Source organism: Pleurodeles waltl, chromosome 6 (assembly GCF_031143425.1).
Source record: "Pleurodeles waltl isolate 20211129_DDA chromosome 6, aPleWal1.hap1.20221129, whole genome shotgun sequence".
Taxonomy (NCBI): domain Eukaryota; kingdom Metazoa; phylum Chordata; class Amphibia; order Caudata; family Salamandridae; genus Pleurodeles; species Pleurodeles waltl.
In genome coordinates, this window is record NC_090445.1 from 1,174,387,183 (window position 1) to 1,174,406,032 (window position 18,850).

The 18,850-nt window shown below is 42.6% G+C and overlaps 1 protein-coding gene across 1 annotated transcript in view; it reads left to right on the plus strand.

The window, feature by feature from the left end:
• The first annotated feature begins 2,510 nt into the window (after positions 1–2,510).
• The window catches only part of OIT3 (oncoprotein induced transcript 3), a 501,420-nt gene continuing 485,080 nt past the window's right edge, over positions 2,511–18,850 (plus strand). Inside the window, exon 1 of the mRNA XM_069242490.1 lies at positions 2,511–2,802. Coding sequence (XP_069098591.1) covers positions 2,697–2,802 — 106 coding nt within the window. The 5' untranslated portion in view covers positions 2,511–2,696. The remainder of the gene's footprint in view (positions 2,803–18,850) is intronic.

An 18,850-nucleotide genomic window follows, 5' to 3' on the forward strand; every position in this document is an offset into this window, starting at 1 on the left:
CAAGCAGCGAAGAAAGAGGAATCCTGGTCATAATGAAAGGACTATGTTGGGACTGCCTGTTCCTGATTGGCTAATTCCCTCTGTTATGATTGGTTTATTTTGTACTCCAATTCCCAGAGTTTCAGGGGAATAGTAGTTTCTCTTTGGCTGCTGTTTAATAAAGTCGAGAAAGAGTGGCATAACCCTCGCATCTGGTCCTGACATGGAATCAGAAACCCAGACTTTGGCTTAGTCTGTGTAAAAAAAAACACCTTTAACCAACTGCCTGGGAACCTTTCCAAAGGCTCCTGCAGGAATAGAAAATTAAGTATAATACCGAGTACAGACCTCGCAAGGCATTCTGTGGCACAGATCAAGGCTACCTACTAAAACAAGCATTTGCAATGCAATGGGTATCACAATTGCTCACATTTGTCATTAGCGTTGTGAACTCCTAACTGGACTTTTCTCTCCACATACATTGAAAATGAAAAGTGAAGCAGTTTCACATAAGCGAGCCGATTCACAGTGCCACGGACACAAAAAGAAAACGAAGTTTGCTCGCAGTCAAACTTATCGTCAAAAGTGCAATTAGCCATGTAACAGGGGCGATGGCCAAGGTGGTAACAGAACCTCCCTAAGGAGGGACAAACGTAAACAATTTCCCAATCTCATCGAAGGATTTTTGAAGGGCAAGCCCACGAATGAGTGGTAGTGAGAGGCGTGATGTGGGCGTTGTTAAAAGCCCAGATACATACCAACACGTCAGGAAAAGCAGCGCTAGCGCACTGCTATGCTCAACCTAAAAATGACAAAGAGAAGTAATATAGTGCACACATACAAATGAATTGCTATTGGGGCAAATACTCACTCAAACATTGATGTTCAAACTAGTAACAAAAGCGACAACTTCAACAGAGAGCATATTTATCCATGCTTTGAGTGAGTAAGCCATAAAATATATGCAAAAGATTCACACTAAAGCAACAACAGAAATGTGGGCAGGCAATATAAACACAGGTAATTTACCTCACATTGCAGGGGGGCAGATCTATATCAGCTATGCAGTTTTACCGATGAAAGTTTCCGTGCCTTTTTCTGCCCTAAGGGGGTTCTATGCATTAAATGGATTTGCTTCTCAATTCCCTCATGTCATCTGTGAAGTGTGGTGTTTATGCCAGATAGCTGTGATAGCCATAAGCTGTATCCATAGATGGCTTTATAGGTAGTGAAATCAGTTTGAAACATGCTTCTAGGATCCAAAGTTAACCATCTGACGCAAGCAAGGACAGGACATTTGAGGTCAAATCTCCTGGTATTGGAAATTAAGGGGCAGATTTACGGAAAGTGGCACTGCACCCTGAGCCCCTTAGCACCCCCTACCTCCACCATGTATATGCCATATTTAAAACATGGTGCACCGTGGCGCAGGGTAGGAGGCAATAGTGTCACTTTTTATGCTCCCACCGCTCCCCGGTAGCGCTTGGGGCCATGTGATCATTGTGCAAAGATTTGCGTTGTATGTAACCTTTTGTTTCTGATTTGGCTGAGACTTTCCTCTACTATAAGGATGACGAAGGAGGAGAGTAGTAGGGTACCCTCGCAGCAACCATGGGCCAGACCAGAGAGTTTTTCTAAGGAGTGTCCTCCACACCGACACAAGGCTTACCAAATGAGTGAAGAAATTAAACTATACTATGCCTAGAAGATCTGCTTTTTACATTTTTCAACGCAAATTGCCAACTAACACTTCCACACACTCGCAAACATTAGACCTACAGCCCAAAAAGAGTTGAACATTCATCTCTCTAAGGTGTGCCTAAGAAACATTTAGTAACGAAGTCAAACTCCCAGCACCCCCTTTGCCGATATGTTCCCATTTGTGCTTTTGTGTTGTTCAAGGCCTTCAATCATTCCCTACTCTTTGATCCTGAGTACACCGCTCTGTTTGGTCCTAGCTAGGTCAGCACTCCACACATACCACCCATACATCCCTTCACATACAAAGGAGAGGAATTCAGTCTTAGGTTACAAGCTTATGTTCACATTTATAGAGGTGTACTTGAAAATCATTGTCTTTTGCGTGGTCCCTTCAAACTCTGATGATGGTGAGATCCGCTCCTATTTCAATTGGCCAGTGTTTGCATTTCTCACTTATTGAATGTTTCCACATGAAAAATTAGCTGTGGATGTCATCTGACAGAAGTCACAAACAGCGGAGGAAGGGCTATGGTGATAGTAGGGTGTGATGGTATTTGTCCATCCTCTGTTAACACTATCTGGTGGACCCCCGCAGTTCCCTTTTGGATAAGAGGGGAGTCCTTTACAGACAGCTCAACGAGGGAAACAATAGGAGGATGAGCTGAAGAATCGATTAGCAAAAAATAACCTTGTTGACAATGCAGGCTCCTCTCCGGAGGTCAAGGCCGCAGCCGCGGCCGGCAGCCCTACCGCCTTTTCCTTTGATAAAGTCTCCAGCACAACTGATAAAGATGAAATCTCAGAGACAGAGAGAAACAAAAAGAGCGGGAGAGTCGGTCAGAGGTAGGCAGAGCACGGCAGTGAGAGAGCAGGACAGTGATCAAGAACGAGCAGAGGGGAAGAAAACAAGGGTGACAAGTGAAACGGGACGAAAAATAAAGTAGTACGTCAGAGGGAAAAGGAGAAGTAAAGCGAGCTGACTACTGAAGGTGTGAGAGAGGAAGTGCTGAAGAAAGATGACCGTGGTGCAGGCCATGCCACGCCCGTGGGCCACGAGGGCACTGCATTCCCTGCTCTTCTGCCTCTGCTTGTCTTCCAGGCTGCAGCAAGCCGCCCCTTTAGGTAAGTGCAAAACAGGCATGGGCCTACTTCCCGTTCATCTAACGAGGGCTCAGCACCCCTCCTCTGAAGAAATCGGTGCCAACTTAGGTAACCAGAGTTATCCATGTCTCACAAGAAATAATCTTAACTTGCTGGCCATTCGTCCAACAAATGAGGGCATAGACATAGGCCTAGTTCCCGTTCATCTAACAAGGGCTGAGCACCCCTCTTCTGAAGAAATCGGTGACAACTAAGGTAAACAGAGTTATCCATGTCTCATTGAAAATACTCTTGGTAACCAGAGTTATCCATGTCTCACTGGAAGTAATCTTACCTTGCTGGCTATTCGTCTAACAAATGAGTGCATTAGGAGAATTGTAGTTTTGAATCTTTCATATTAACCCATTGAAATAAAATAACTCACAGCAGTAACTTAAGCTCTCTGAGATAATTGGAATTCACCGCATTTTTTGTAAGAGTGACAGTGTCCACACATTGAAAGCCTGTGTAATGGCTTCAGCCTTTGGATTAGTCAGGACTGAGTTGATACTAATGGACTGGACTTTGTGCACAACGCTCACACAGGTCCCCTTCCTCGACTGTTCATGGCTCTGGGAGCTAGCTTGTTTCTAATACTCCTGCATCGTTCGTTTCAAGATTGAATGTGAATGTTTTATTGAAATGTTTTACTATTTCTACGTTTTTAATACCTCTGTCGTGTCTTTTAAACTTGTTGTGTGTGTTCGATGAATTTAATTAATTCGAACTGACAAATACATTAGACTTTGGATTTGATTTTGAGCTGCTGGTAATGCTTGTGCCGAGGGGGAGTAGACATGGACCTGAAAGGCAGCATTTAGTCTGGTAGATGCCGCTTCTGCAGGTGAGCTTTCAGGTGTTTTTTTGACTGAACGGTAGTAGTTTTGCATGGAGGCTAATGGATTCAAGGGTCTGATTTTACAATCAGAGTAGAAAGCAGTGGACGACCTCGCTAAAGGTTCTGTTTTTCTTTATTTCTAACATTCTAAGTTGTTTCTAACATTTGAGTATAACAACATTAATATTACCAACCGCAGGGTAATGATGAACTCTAAAATATTAGGATTCACAAAGTCATCAAGAAATGTAAACATATACAGTACTTGTACGATGGCTAGCAAAGCCTCGCCAAAGATATTGTTATGTTTGACAGATGGCCTACCTTGGCCCTCTTGTTGCTGTTGCAGTTTTGAACATTGGACATTATGCTTTATGTTAGTTGCAGGGCATTTCGTGTCGAGCGAGAAAGCTTTAAATGAGCTGATCTGTGCCCCCACAATTAAACACATATTAATATGAATGTGATCTCTAATTTATTTATTTATGATTTATGTAAGCATTTAACTATATATTTTCGTTTGACAGCAGTGACATTTCTGTCAGAAACCTTTTACATAGCATTTCGTTGATCAGTGAGGTTTGGGTGGTTTACATAGTTTAGACAAAATAATGGTCGTTGAATATGTTAATTGCACCAGTTGTGAGGCTGACAGTGGCAAAGACATACATTTCACCATGGCTCCAAAATATGAAGTTACTATCTAGTGAATCCTACAGGCATGGAATATACAAATTTACAGTTAGGCGGGGGGGGACACACACCACCTTTTTTCAAGTTGCAAAAATGACTTCAGTGTTGTTTGAAATCCTTGTAGAGAGGAGATTAAGTGACTGCTGCAGAGAATTCAAATGAGGTGACAAGATTAGAGTTTGGAGAAAGAGCAGTGGCAGCTTCCACTGATCGTGGGTGGTGGGGCGGGGCAGGGCGAGACGGGACGAGGTGGTTAAAAAAAAAACAAAAAAAATCACTTACCTTCGAGGGGAGACACTTTTGTCTCCCCTCCGCCCTCTTCCCGGCTGCACAGGGTCCCATCCAATCACGACGCTGCTGTCACCAGCAACAGCAGCATTTTGATTGGTCTAAGTGGCTTACTTCGCCGCTCAGACTGGGAATGGGAGCCTGGGAATGTTCTCCACTCGGCTGTGCAATACAGTCGGGTAGAGAACATGCAAAGTGCGCATGTCTGTTTGGCAGGCTCAACACGGCGGCTAAGCAGACTTGAGCACATGTTGTTGTGCATAGCCCTCCTCCAGCTCCCCCCCCTCCAGCCTAGCCCCGCTCCTTACTACAAGGAAGAATACAATTATAGTAACGTAGTGTCCGTTACTATCATTTTATTTTTCCTTTTTGGAAAATCCAGGAGGGCGACACTCCTCGGCCTTAGCGAGGAGCTGCTTCTGTGAAAGAGCACTAAGGCATAGATGTAATTAGAAAATGGAGATTGATGGACTATAGGTTTCCAGTTGGGCTGTTTTGGCTCACGATGTCAGAGTTGCAGTTTGGAGAATTGTAGAACATCCACCCGCTTGCGAGTGTGCACAGATCTAAGCTTAAAATCTGCAACTTTAGTTATGGAAAGGATAACAGGCTGTAGGACTGAATAACAGCAAATCACAACATAAACAAACATTAACAGAGCCAATAGGTCTTGCCTAAGCAAGAGCTATTGGCTTTGCTAATGTGTTTTATCCATGTTGTACAACTGCATGGTTAAAAATCAGTGGCATAGAGGAGATTAGCTTGGAGTGTCGTACAGTGGAATGGCAAAGAGTGGAGTAGAGTGTTGTAGAGTGGAGTAACAGAGAGTATCATGTATTGGAGTGGCAGTTGAGTCATGTAGAGTGGCATACACTGGAGTAGCATAAAGTTGAGTGGACTGGTGTAGAGAGCATTGGCACAGAGTGTTGCAGAGTATAATGGTGTAGAGTGCAGTGGCACTGAGTGCAGTAGCATTGAATTTAGCGGTGTATTATGTAGTGCTGTAGAATGCAGTGGCGTAGATTAGAGTGGAGCATAGTAGAGTGCAGTGGTGCAGAGTGGAGTGGTGCAGAATAGAGTGGCAGAAAGTAGAGTAGAGTGGTGTAGAATGCAGTGGTGTAGAGTGCATTGACATAGATTAGAGTGACTGTAGAGTGATGTAGAATAGAGTGGCATAGAGTTGAGTGATGCAGAGGGCAGTGGCACACAATGGAGTCCAGTGGCATGGAGTTCAGTGGTGTGGAATGCATAGTAGAGTTTAGTGGCATAGAGTGGTGCAGAGTAGAGTATAGTGCCACACAAGTCAGTGGCATAGAGAGCAATGGTGTAGAGTGAAGTACAACATAAGGTGTAGAGTGAAGTGGCATAGAGTGGAGTAGTGCAGGGTAGACTGGCATAGAGTTCAGTGGTGGAGAGTGCAGTGTTGCTGAGCAGAGTGTCAGAGTGCAGTGAAGTAGAGTGGGGTAGAGTACAGTGATGCAGAGTAGAGTGCAGTGGCGAAGAATGCAGTTGTGTAAAGTGCATTGGCATAGAGTGCAGTGGCTAAGAATAGAGTGGCGTAGAGTGCAGTGGCATAGAGTGGAATAAAGTGGTGTAGAGTGCAGTGCCTTGAGTAGATTGTTTCGGAGTGAAGAAGCGTAGAGTTGAATGGTGCAGAGCAGAGTGCAGTTGCATAGAGTGGCATGGAGTGTAATGGTGTAGAGTACAGTGGTGCAGAATAGATTAGAGTGGCATACAGTGGACAGGTGTAAACTGGAGTGCAGGGGCATAGAGTTGAGTGTTACAGAGCAATAGAGTGCAGGGGCTAAGAGTGCAGTGGTGTAGAGTAGAGTGATGGTGTAGAGAAGAGTGGTACAGGATAACATTGAGAGGTGCAGTTTGAAGTGGCATAGAGTGCAGTGGTGAGGAGTGGTGTAAAGTGGAGTGGTGCAGAGAAGAGTGCAGTGGTGTGGAGTGGTGCAGAGTAGAGTGGAGTGGCATAGAGTGGACTATTCATGGTGTGGTAGCACACTGCCATTACAGACAACACATTTTCAATTAAAATTACCACTATATTTGCATTGACATACAGCTTTTCTTTGAAAAATTTACAGTGCATAGATGAACATGTGTGGACATTGCATCACCTAGTCTAATGATTTGTTTTGATCCTATGAAAATATTTGTTTCCAAAATACTTCAGTAACTAAAAATGGACTTCAGTGGTGTTCCTAATTCTGCTATATTCTGAAATACATACATAGTTCATTTAAATGTTGTTGTGTGCTAGAAAAAACGATTTCCCCCAATATACAGCAAGAGAGCCACATAAATCCTCTCACTTTGAGGTCAGAGAAAGAAAAGTAAACAAGTATTCTCGGTAGTCAGCACCTGACATTTGACCTAGGTCTCTGAATGCACAGCAAATGTGAGGAGATGAGAACAAGATTTACAGGCCTGTTTACAGAAAGTGAGCACTCAGAGGGATTCTGTGAATAACGTTTGGGCACAGGAAGGTGTGAACTCAAGCTGGACAGCCTAAAACAAATAAAGCCAGCAAATGGAAAAAAGAACATGTGAGTAACAAAGCCAATGGCAAGCAACAGGCAAAATGCATTCCTAGGTCAAATTTCTGAATGTCCCCAAGATGTCTTTAGCAAACCAGACAGCTGTGCTGTCTGGTAGGCCTCAAAGTAAAAAGTACTCATCACAAAAGTCTTTCTGGCTCATAAACTATAATGTGTGAATTACTGCGAACAGAAGATAAACGAGTGTGCAAAAGGAGCATCCCCCTCTTCCCTACAATTCGCAATACAATGTATAGCAATGCTGTGATCACCACTGCTGTTGTAAGACATTCCCAGGTTAACAACTGTCAAAGCAGGCATTAATTATTTGCAAAGAGAAAGCTGCCTGCAATAAAAAGCTTGAAGTCTGTGAATGAGAACTGGGGCTATTGGGAAGAACTGGTAGCATTCCTGCCTTAAATGCATCTAGTCCCCAATCCAACCAGGTGGGTTTCTGTACCAATTGCCTCCTTAGGGCACCCCAGACCTTCCTGAATCTCCCAAGAAGACCAAGGAACATATTTTAGGGAAAGTGATGCAGCACAACAAGTCACCTTGCTGCGTTGCACTGCATCACAGGGAAAGGGCAGGAATGCACCGTTTTTAAAAGAATATGACGCATTCCTAGTTTAGTCCCTTCTCTGATGCCGTTTTGGCTGACTAGTGCCAAAACACTTTTGTACCACGGTGCAAGGACACTTGCATTGTAAGGAGGATTGTTTTTGTGCAGGTTGGGGCACCTTCCTGAACAAAAACAATACCCTGAGGCATAGTCTGCAGCACAAATAGAAAGAGGAAGTAACAAGGAGAAATAAAGAAAGATATTTCTCCTCGTTATGCCTCACCTGGAAAGGTGTAGCATTTGACACATCCCTAGGTCCACATCTGGTAAATCTAGGAATGGGTCAAAATCCATGGAGGTTGTGGGAGAACACCGATGCAACACCCATGGAATACCTTCCTGGGGCAGAGTCACACAGTGCAGTGATGTGCGCTGCGTTGCATTTTTCCAGATTTATAAAGCCACTCCTGACTTGAACAATTGCATTTTTAAGTTACGGTGTGCATGCACCACGTTGCATGTTGCAAGTGCGATGCAATTCTCCTAATAAATAGGGCCCTAACTTCCTATCTACCCATTTCCGCTTCTCTGCCTCCTAACCACAATTCTATACTGCCACCCTTGATCCTTATCAGTATAACCATAAGTTTCCCTTAAGCCTGTTTACCCTGCAATTCCTCTTCAGACCTGCCCCTTTTACTTTTAATTTTTGCTTTTCCCTTAGCACTTCCCTACTTTCAGCACCTGCTAGATTCCCATTCTCCAAACCCTTACCACTTCTTATCTTCTACGGCTCGGTCTCCCAACATTCCTGTCAAATCCTTCATGGCTGCAATGCGCCCTGTACCCTGCCTGAAGTGCAACCTGCTGCCTGGGAAATGTGCTCTTAGTTGACATCCTTCTCCTGTTTTCTTGCCCCACCACCATCCTCTGTCCTTTGGCTCCCCACTGACCTGCAGCCTTGCTCAATTCCTCTCCGAGCAGCCATGACATGCTTGGCTGCATGGGCTTTCCTACTTCACTCTCTTACCAGTTGTGCACTTGCCCATCTACGAGGCTATGCACGCACAATGGCAGACTTGTCGATAGAGCACCACCACACCATTTGCTGCTTGTCCCATTAGCCTGGCCCTCTTTGCCTCCACCGCAACTTGGCCAGCCAGAGGCACCAACAGACTATCTAGCCGAGGCTCTCACAATCCGCTCAGTGCCTCTCTAATTGCCTCACTAACATCCCCTACGTCTCCGTTGCTAAACTCACCTCTAAAAACTACCTAACTACCCAACCTACACTCACACTGTGCTAGAAAATTTACCCAAACGATTTTGTCGGCCAAACTCCCACCCTTAAATTTTCTTATCCCACTGTATGAGCAAGAACGAGGAAGCCCTTCCTGTTAGCCCACCTCTATTCACTGAAAACTCTGCACCTCATCCCCCCGGCAGTTTAACCCCTTGCCCACCCTCCCTGCTCTGAGAGCCCATCGAAGAATGGGCAATTACATTCCCCCCTTTCTCGATTGCTTTTGCAGCACCTCTGAAATTCTTGGTGAACCAGCAATGGAGTGTGATTTGCACATGAAAGCAGTAAATGAGCTAAACTGAAAACTAACCAATGATACGGCCATAGATCCTTCATAAAGACAGACTTGAAAACAGCGGTGTTACACACAGCTTCACTTCCTCAGCCTCTTCTCAAATGCCCCGCACCTGCTTCGGCTGCCATGTCGAGTCTGGATGGAACTGGATTCAACCCGGCCTGAGTGGCTCACAAGATGACAAACATCTTCCGAATCCAAAACGTAGGATCGCAATTAACCCTCAATGTCCAGTGATGTATACTGCTTGTAATTTTTTAAGAGCTAAATAAACTTTTTCAATAATTTAATTTGCACCGCAGTATAGTAATCAACTTCACCCGTTGAACGACTACTGGTACTGTTAAACATGCGTCCCCTGAAACAAGTCATAGCATTACTGTAACTGACTCTTAAAATTAGTAATATATGCGTGCAATTTTATAGGGGAAGGTACAAACATTTTAACACACATCTCATCTCTGTCCTGAGGAGCCCTTCTATCTGGTGCTATTCACGAACACAGAATATACTTACTCTCTTCCTGGTGGCATTCACAGACATTGTCACAGCAGTCGTTTGTACATTCACTCAGGGAGGAGGGAGCCACATATATTGGTTGGTCGAGTAGAACGTGGATCGAATCTGCATCTAATTTTTTCAAATCTAGAGCACAAGAGCTAATTCAAACGTCCCCATGTCAAGAATTGACTTTCATCCTTTACGTCAGCAGGTAATCAGTGCAATTGTTGTAGTACATGAAAAGTTAATTCCAGTTGATGAGCCCTAGAAAGATGTGGGCAATGCAATTCGTACCTTTTTATAGTTCTGCCCAGAGCATCATTTGTGCTTGCCCTTGCAGGTGGTGGGCACCACTCATGTTTGGCGACTGGAACTTGTTTTTTATCAGTAGACTTTTACCAAGAGCAAGTGAGAGAAAGGCAGAAAAGGGAGAAAGGGAGGAACACTGATGAATAGAAAACGTGTGAATGAAAAAGAAAGAGTGAGATAAAGACGCAGGAAGTGCAGGGCGAGGAAGAAGGAGTCATGAGGTGGGATCAGTGCAGGTAGCATTGGTATTCCACATCTCAGACAATCAGTAGCATGACAACGGGCTCCTAAGAAAAACTTTGCCCCTTCCCCTTTACTTATGCTTAAGGCTGTCAGTGCAGCAGTCTCCAGACATTTCGTGATACACACAAAAAAGAGCATTCCGAAGCTCTTCAAAGGGAGGAGCTTTGGTTCCTCGTATTGATTCTGCTAGCGTGCCTGGCCTTTAGTAAGTAAACGTACAAGGGGACGCACATAGGTCGATGAACCTTTTGATTTGCATCGAGTATCTTAGCTAGGCTAATGGTAGTCACACTAATAATTAATATTCAATAAACATTATTCATCAGCATTAATGAATCAGAAACCTAATACCCCATGACCCTCCTATTATGAATAACCACAACTCACTATACGTTTTAGTAGTTTTATTCCCTATTAGTTACACTACTAATTCATGAAAATTAATTAAATCTTTATTCACGTCAGCAAGTCCGTATTAATTCATTAGAAGGCGCCAAAAACATAGTCTAATCAAAACTTGCATTAGAGTACATTCTAAAGCATAAGTCAATAATTGACTCAGGAATGAATAAGTCAACATGAGAAGCAGAGTTCAGCAAATCAATTCGTCAATCATTTGTCTCTGTGTTGTCAATGTCATAAAGTAGGAACCTCACCTGACCCAGATTAGCATCAGCATGTGGGACTTTATGCGAAAACAGTTTAGAACATGAATTTGGAAAAGATCTAGCTAAGAAAAAAACTATTAAAACAGCACAGTTGGTACCTAGAAGAAAAGGCACAACATTTAAATTCAGTCAAATTCTCTTATGTACCTATCCTCGGTATGGATCAGCAACAAGTCAGTCTTCGTCCACAGGTCATCAATCGATCAGCATCACATCAGGCTCTCAAGAGCTTGAGCCCAATGACAGAATCTCAAGTCTCCTTGGCATCTCACTCCATCAGTCTCATCTCCTAACTCATCATCTTCTAAAGTTTTCCCCCTTTGTCACAGCATTATGTCAAAGTTGCCCAGACTATCACCCAATTCCTAATTGGTCAATTAATCACCAGTTATGACTTTGTCCAATTACATATTTACTCCAAATCTATAAATTTGAATATTGTACAGTTCTCAGATTGTTGATTGGTTCACTTTGCAATGTCCTCATGATCCGGCTCATCAGGTATCGAAAATGTTGCATCTTCTTCTCCAGTCAGTGTCTCTATTGTTCGAGTCCTGGGAAAGTACCCTATGACTGCTTTACATAGCGGTTGATACATTCTGGTTTCCATCGTCTCCTGTCTGTCGGTTCATGCCGAGGTTTCAGCTATACAATTTTATTAAACAATGAGCAGTTCATGGTTAGTCTGATTTGTCAGCATTCTTTATTTTAATGTTAATATTCAGCTTCTGCACAAAGCCTAACAAAACTAGGCCACAACTGTGGCTAAGTTAAGCTCTACAATATAATGCAAAACACAAGTTATTTCTCTTAATATGTCATACTACTATGTTATTTCAGTACGTTTTTTCCATGTTTCATACAGGGAGTGCAGAATTATTAGGCAAGTTGTATTTTTGAGGATTAATTTTATTATTGAACAACAACCATGTTCTCAATGAACCCAAAAAACTCATTAATATCAAAGCTGAATATTTTTGGAAGTAGTTTTTAGTTTGTTTTTAGTTTTAGCTATGTTAGGGGGATATCTGTGTGTGCAGGTGACTATTACTGTGCATAATTATTAGGCAACTTAACAAAAAACAAATATATACCCATTTCAATTATTTATTATTACCAGTGAAACCAATATAACATCTCAACATTCACAAATATACATTTCTGACATTCAAAAACAAAACAAAAACAAATCAGTGACCAATATAGCCACCTTTCTTTGCAAGGACACTCAATTGGATTCTGTCAGTCTTTTGATCTGTTCACCATCAACATTGCGTGCAGCAGCAACCACAGCCTCCCAGACACTGTTCAGAGAGGTGTACTGTTTTCCCTCCTTGTAACTCTCACATTTGATGATGGACCACAGGTTCTCAATGGGGTTCAGATCAGGTGAACAAGGAGGCCATGTCATTAGATTTCCTTCTTTTATACCCTTTCTTGCCAGCCACGCTGTGGAGTACTTGGACACGTGTGATGGAGCATTGTCCTGCATGAAAATCATGTTTTTCTTGAAGGATGCAGACTTCTTCCTGTACCACTGCTTGAAGAAGGTGTCTTCCAGGAACTGGCAGTAGGACTGGGAGTTGAGCTTGACTCCATCCTCAACCCGAAAAGGCCCCACAAGCTCATCTTTGATGATACCAGCCCAAACCAGTACTCCACCTCCACCTTGCTGGCGTCTGAGTCGGACTGGAGCTCTCTGCCCTTTACCAATCCAGCCACGGGCCCATCCATCTGGCCCATCAAGACTCACTCTCATTTCATCAGTCCATAAAACCTTGGAAAATCAGTCTTGAGATATTTCTTGGCCCAGTCTTGACGTTTCAGCTTGTGTGTCTTGTTCAGTGGTGGTCGTCTTTCAGCCTTTCTTACCTTGGCCATGTCTCTGAGTATTGCACACCTTGTGCTTTTGGGCACTCCAGTGATGTTGCAGCTCTGAAATATGGCCAAACTGGTGGCAAGTGGCATCGTGGCAGCTGCACGCTTGACTTTTCTCAGTTCATGGGCAGTTATTTTGCGCCTTGGTTTAAACACGCTTCTTGCGACCCTGTTGACTATTTTGAATGAAACGCTTGATTGTTCGATGATCACGCTTCAGAAGCTTTGCAATTTTAAGAGTGCTGCATCCCTCTGCAAGATATCTCACTATTTTTGACTTTTCTGAGCCTGTCAAGTCCTTCTTTTGACCCATTTTGCCAAAGGAAAGGAAGTTGCCTAATAATTATGCACACCTGATATAGGGTGTTGATGTCATTAGACCACACCCCTTCTCATTACAGAGATGCACATCACCTAATATGCTTAATTGGTAGTAGGCTTTCGAGCCTATACAGCTTGGAGTAAGACAACATGCATAAAGAGGATGATGTGGTCAAAATACTCATTTGCCTAATAATTCTGCACTCCCTGTATATGCTATTCATTTTATGAGTTCATTTGTGAATCTTGGTGATCGCTCTCCGAGGGCACATTTTCAAACATCAATCCCTCCTCTGGTGACTAAATATGTCATCACACTACCTTTATCATCAACAGTTTCACAGCTCTGTTTCTTCAGCATTTTGCCTTCTCCTCAAATCTTCTCAATAGATTCTTTCTCTATTTCGTTCTTCCCTCCTCTGATTATTTTTAGACCCTTTCAATTTAATCTTTTGACACAATTTACATGAACCCCATATTCCTAATATGACAACAATCCCAATTAATATTCCCTCTATGATTTTTTTATAATACCCCATTCCAAATATTACTAAGCCAAATTCCCACTGAAGCAAACCCTTTCCCTACCTTTTCCGATACACCTGGTTCCTTCAATTCCTTCAAATCCTTACTTGAGTTAGTCAGGTTAGTAAGTAAGTCTCTTATCTCTTTACTATTGTTAGGTATATAAGAACAGCAATGCCTAGAGTTAATCATTTTAGAGACTTCACTGCCCTTCGCTAGAAGGAAGCAAGACGATTTTGAAGAGTCGTAGCTCTATCTGCAGCCAATTCAGTATCTATCAGGAGTATTGCCCCTGTAAAATTTGTAAACATGTTATCCACAATAGTAGACAACTTTCGAATCTTGATCGAATTCATGGTGACTCCTAATGAAGGAGTCACTGCACCAAATATATCTCCCACTATCGCAGAAGAGCATTCGCTCCTCTGTCCTTTATGATGTAATTCAGTAAATTTTGGAAACTTTTTCCAAGTCCTCTATCTGGTAAATCTTTGGGAACACTATCCCCAAATAACATGTCCCATACCATCCTCTTGGAAGACGGTAATAAGCATTAAGTCCACAAATATAGTAAATACCTGGAATCTTAGGGTCCTGAACATTCAACATAAAAGTCCATTTACTCTGAAAAAAAACACATGCCTACATTCACTCGTACCCACAAGTAAAGTGTCAGTGCGTGATTTTGGCCTAAATATACAAAGCCTCCCTACATGTAGTGCATCTAAAGCCAATTTCCCTTGAGTCTTAATTGCAGTGTAAGCATAATCATTCTTGTAGGTCCTTTTCTCTTAGCCTTTTTCTAATTTCTCCTTTTATGCTTTTCTCCTATCATCATTATGTCCTAAAAAGCTTTTCCCAAAGGTGTAAGCAAGAATGTAAGGTTCTTTTTATGTGCGTATGGAGTTCCAAATGTTAGTGTAGGCTCAAAGAATCCTCTAACCAATACTATATCATAATCCTTAGCTATTCTATTCAGATATCTAATAATAGGAACGAAAGAAAACACTAAGGCCCATATTTATACTTTTTTAGCGCCACATTTGTGTCATTTTTTGATGCAAAAATGGCGCAAACTTACAAAATACAATTGTATTTTGTAAATTTGCACCGTTTTTGCGTCAAATAGCAGCGCAAATGTGGCGCTAAAAAAGTATAAATATGGGCCTAAGTCATAGCTGGAATAAAAGTACTGTATATATTCTTGATCATAAAACCTTGTTAGTAGCAGACTACAACTTATCCCGTAAGTTAAAGGCAAGCTATGGTAAGTAACTCCTTCCTCGACTGATGAAGGAGTTTATGTACACACAAGACAATCCTTTGCATCCATCGTCTCAACATACTCACTCAACAAGCGATAGAAGACGTTAGAAGAAAGTTCTCCTTGAGCATTAGTATAGTCATGCAAATATTTCTCATCTGACTTAAACTTCTCCAAAGCTGTTAGTGTAGTAGTTTCAAAAGCTGTAGTATGGATGGCTCCTTTCGCATCAAGAACATACATACCCACAATTAATACAATAAACAAAATTCCACACCTAATTGCCAATCCAGTGCTCCTTTATTTACAGCGCCTAGCATCCCTAACGTGATTATTTAACTCAGCCATGATCTGTAAAGAATCAGAAAGCAGAAGCAACTGTTGGAAAAATGCAGCGAAAAACAAAAATACATTTTTTTCTTCTTTCAACAGTTAAGTTTCACATCCAGGAACCCTTATCCTTGTCAATATCGATTAGCAGCTTGTCACATCTGGTTTTCAAAGTCAAATCAGGTTATCAATGTCTCTTCCAGTTATATTTCAACAGTCTCTTTTCTCAAAAATGTTTTCAAATTGGTTTGACAGTTCAGCTCCTTGTTCACCTTCAGGTTATATCAAAATACTGACTCAGAACCTCTCTATCACAACAAAAAGACATAAACTTGTGCTGCCATTTGTTCGTAGCTGCATATGCCCATTCATGACCTGCGTATCTTCGACTCGCTATTCTTTTTCTTTTCAACTTTCGGTCACCACTTAACTCTCTTTCACTTAACTCTTCTTTTCTCGAGGTATCGACTTCTTCCTCACAGGTTTCATTTATTACCACCTCCTTTCTTTTCTCTATTCGTGACTCAGGCCAATTGTCTCCTATCCTCGAACCTTCTGTCAATATTTTTCTCAGGATTGGACTTTTCTCTTTTTCTTTTTCTATGGTGTTTTCTCTTGATGGGCCTGCAACAGGCTCTGGAGGAGTTAAATCACTTTGACTTTGATCCAACTCTACTCCCTCCTCTTCTTGGTCTGGCACTTGCTCGGTTTGTTTCTCTGAATCGTCTGCTTTTGGGAGAACCCCTGCTGTACTAGGCTCTCCTGCTGTATCCGTTGAGGTAGATTCTTCCGCACCCTCCTATAATTCTTCACTTTCGTCTCTTACAGGGGTGATTGATCCATCTTCCACAATTTCTTGATCAATTTCAGTCTCTCTTAGTTCCTTCTCTGGTTCAGGTGTTGCTACTTGTTTCACAATTGTTGGTGCTCTCAACAATGCTTCTTCATGATCCAGTGGACATGCCACTTTCTTTGTGTGACGCGCGTGAATCCAATTTGTAAGTCCTGCACACTTTACAGCAGTCGTGGTTGTCAGAATCACCTGGTAGGGTCCTCGCCAACGAGGCTTCAAACACATTTTGCGCACATACTTGCGGACGACAACCCAATCGCCAGCTCTCAGGTTGTGCACAGGATCGTGAATTGGTGGCAGTGTGGCGGCCTCCATCTGCTAAGAGAAAGAGCGTACCACATCAGCCAGACCCTTGCAGTAGTCCAACACCATATCATCTGTAATATTGACAAGTGCATTGGCTGGAACTGCCGGTAATCTCATTGCCCTGCCCATGAGAATCTCGTGGGGTGACAGTCCTGTCTTTCTGTCAGGTGTATTTCTCATTGACATCAACACCAAAGGCAATGCATCTGGCCATTTCAGATTTGTAGCTGCACACATCTTGGCAATTCTTGATTTCAGAGTACCATTCATCTGATCCACTAGTCCCGATGCTTAAGGGCGGTAGCTACAATGCAATTTCTGCTCAATGTTTAGTGCTGTATACAAAAGTTTAGTCACTTCATTATTGAAGTGCGTTCCCCTATCTGATTCTAAAGAGATCAGAAATCCGAACCGTGGTATCAACTCTCTAGGCAACAGCTTCGCTACTGTGAGGCTATCATTCCTTCTTGTAGGGTACGCTTCAATCCAATGACAAAAAATGCACACAATCACCAACACATATTTCAAACCTCCACATGCACGCATCTCAATGAAATCCAGTTACATTCTGCTGAATGGAACCCGTGCTCTTCCAATGTGGCTCAAATTCACCACTGTCCCTTTTCCCGCGTTTAACTGTTGACAAATAACACGACGATGACATACCGCTTCTGCGGCTTGTCTCAACTTAGGGTTGAACCAATCAATTTTAAACAACAGAACCATGGCATCCCTTCCAATGTGTGCCTGACCATGGTAGTACCTAGCCATTTGTGATAACAAACTATTTGCAAAACCATTTGACCCTCTTCTGACACCCACAACTCATCCTGTCTCTGCGTGCACTTCATCTTCAACCACCCTCTTTTCTCCTCCTGGTCAACATTACTCTGCAAGTTTTCCAATTCTTCCATTATGTCAATCACCTTTAATGCATAGCTTGTACATGTGACATCTTCTTCTGACATCAGTTCCCACTTATCTTTGAACGATATACAGTTCAATGCGCAAAACCTTGTGACTTGATCTGCATACCCATTTCCCAGTGACACGTATTCCTGTGCCTTCAGATGTGCACTGCATTTTACCACAGTAATTTCTTCAGGCAATTGTATTGCATACAATAATTCTTTTACACTTTTGCCTTTCTCACTGGTGAACCAGTGGAGGTCATTGTCCCTTTCCGGAGTTAGTTCTTCATCATCATCACTATTTGTCTGAATTTCTATCCCAGCAGTTGAGCAAGAGATCGAACATTTAGTTTTGCATAATAGGTCCCTTCCTAGTAGGGATACTGGACTAGACTAGAATTGCAGACTACAAACTTATGCAGTCCCTGGAAATTGCCAATCTCAACTTGTATGGATCTGTGATCGGGTTTGTCAAATGTTTATTCGCTACCCCCACAACCTGAACTGTTCTCCCTGAAAGAGGTAAATTTGGAACTTCTATACTCCTCACTGTGGAACGTGTGGCTCCTGTGTCCACCAGAAATGATACCTTATGACCCATCACCTTCCCTCTCACAAAAGGTCCTCATTGATCTACCTCTAGGGACGCTGCAAGCATGCACGGCTCCTCATCCGAAATATCACTCATCCAATCACCATTTATTTCACTCTCACTATGTAATGGAAATTGGTGTACGGTGTTACTACTTCTGTCTTGTCTCTGACCTGTTGAGTAAGCACCATCTGTTGCTGCTCCATCGGGGCTTGAGGTATTTGCATTTGCTGTCTAGGTACCATGGGAACCTGCTGCTGCACTGGTTGTAACGGTGTCATTTGTGCACAAGGCATTTGCACCTGTTGCATGGGTTGAAAATTCTGCACTTGATTCGCATTATTCTGAAAATTTGGATTAAGTCCTCTCATTCTTGGGACTTTCACAGTATGAAATGTATTGACATCACCACTTTGCTGAACAACACCATCCTGCACCATCATCGGACACTCCCGCTTCCTGTGTCCCACGTTTCCACAAAGATGACACTGTAACATCTTCTTCATCCCTTGCACATCATTTTGAACCACTACCATATTCAAATCTGGACCATGATTCATATTAATCCCACATCCTCTACCTCTCACCTGAGACTGGAACAAGACAGTTCCCTGCTGCTGGGGTATCTGCTGAACAAAAGTCCCTTGCACTCCTGTTTGTGCTGCCTTAATCTGCATCACCATCTGTTTCTCCTTCAGCTTTTTCTGCTTCAACTCATTCTCATCACTACAGTATTTTGCATACTGCAACACCTCATCAATTGGCTTTGCTTGCCAGCAAATCAAGTGACTTTTAATCTTCTGA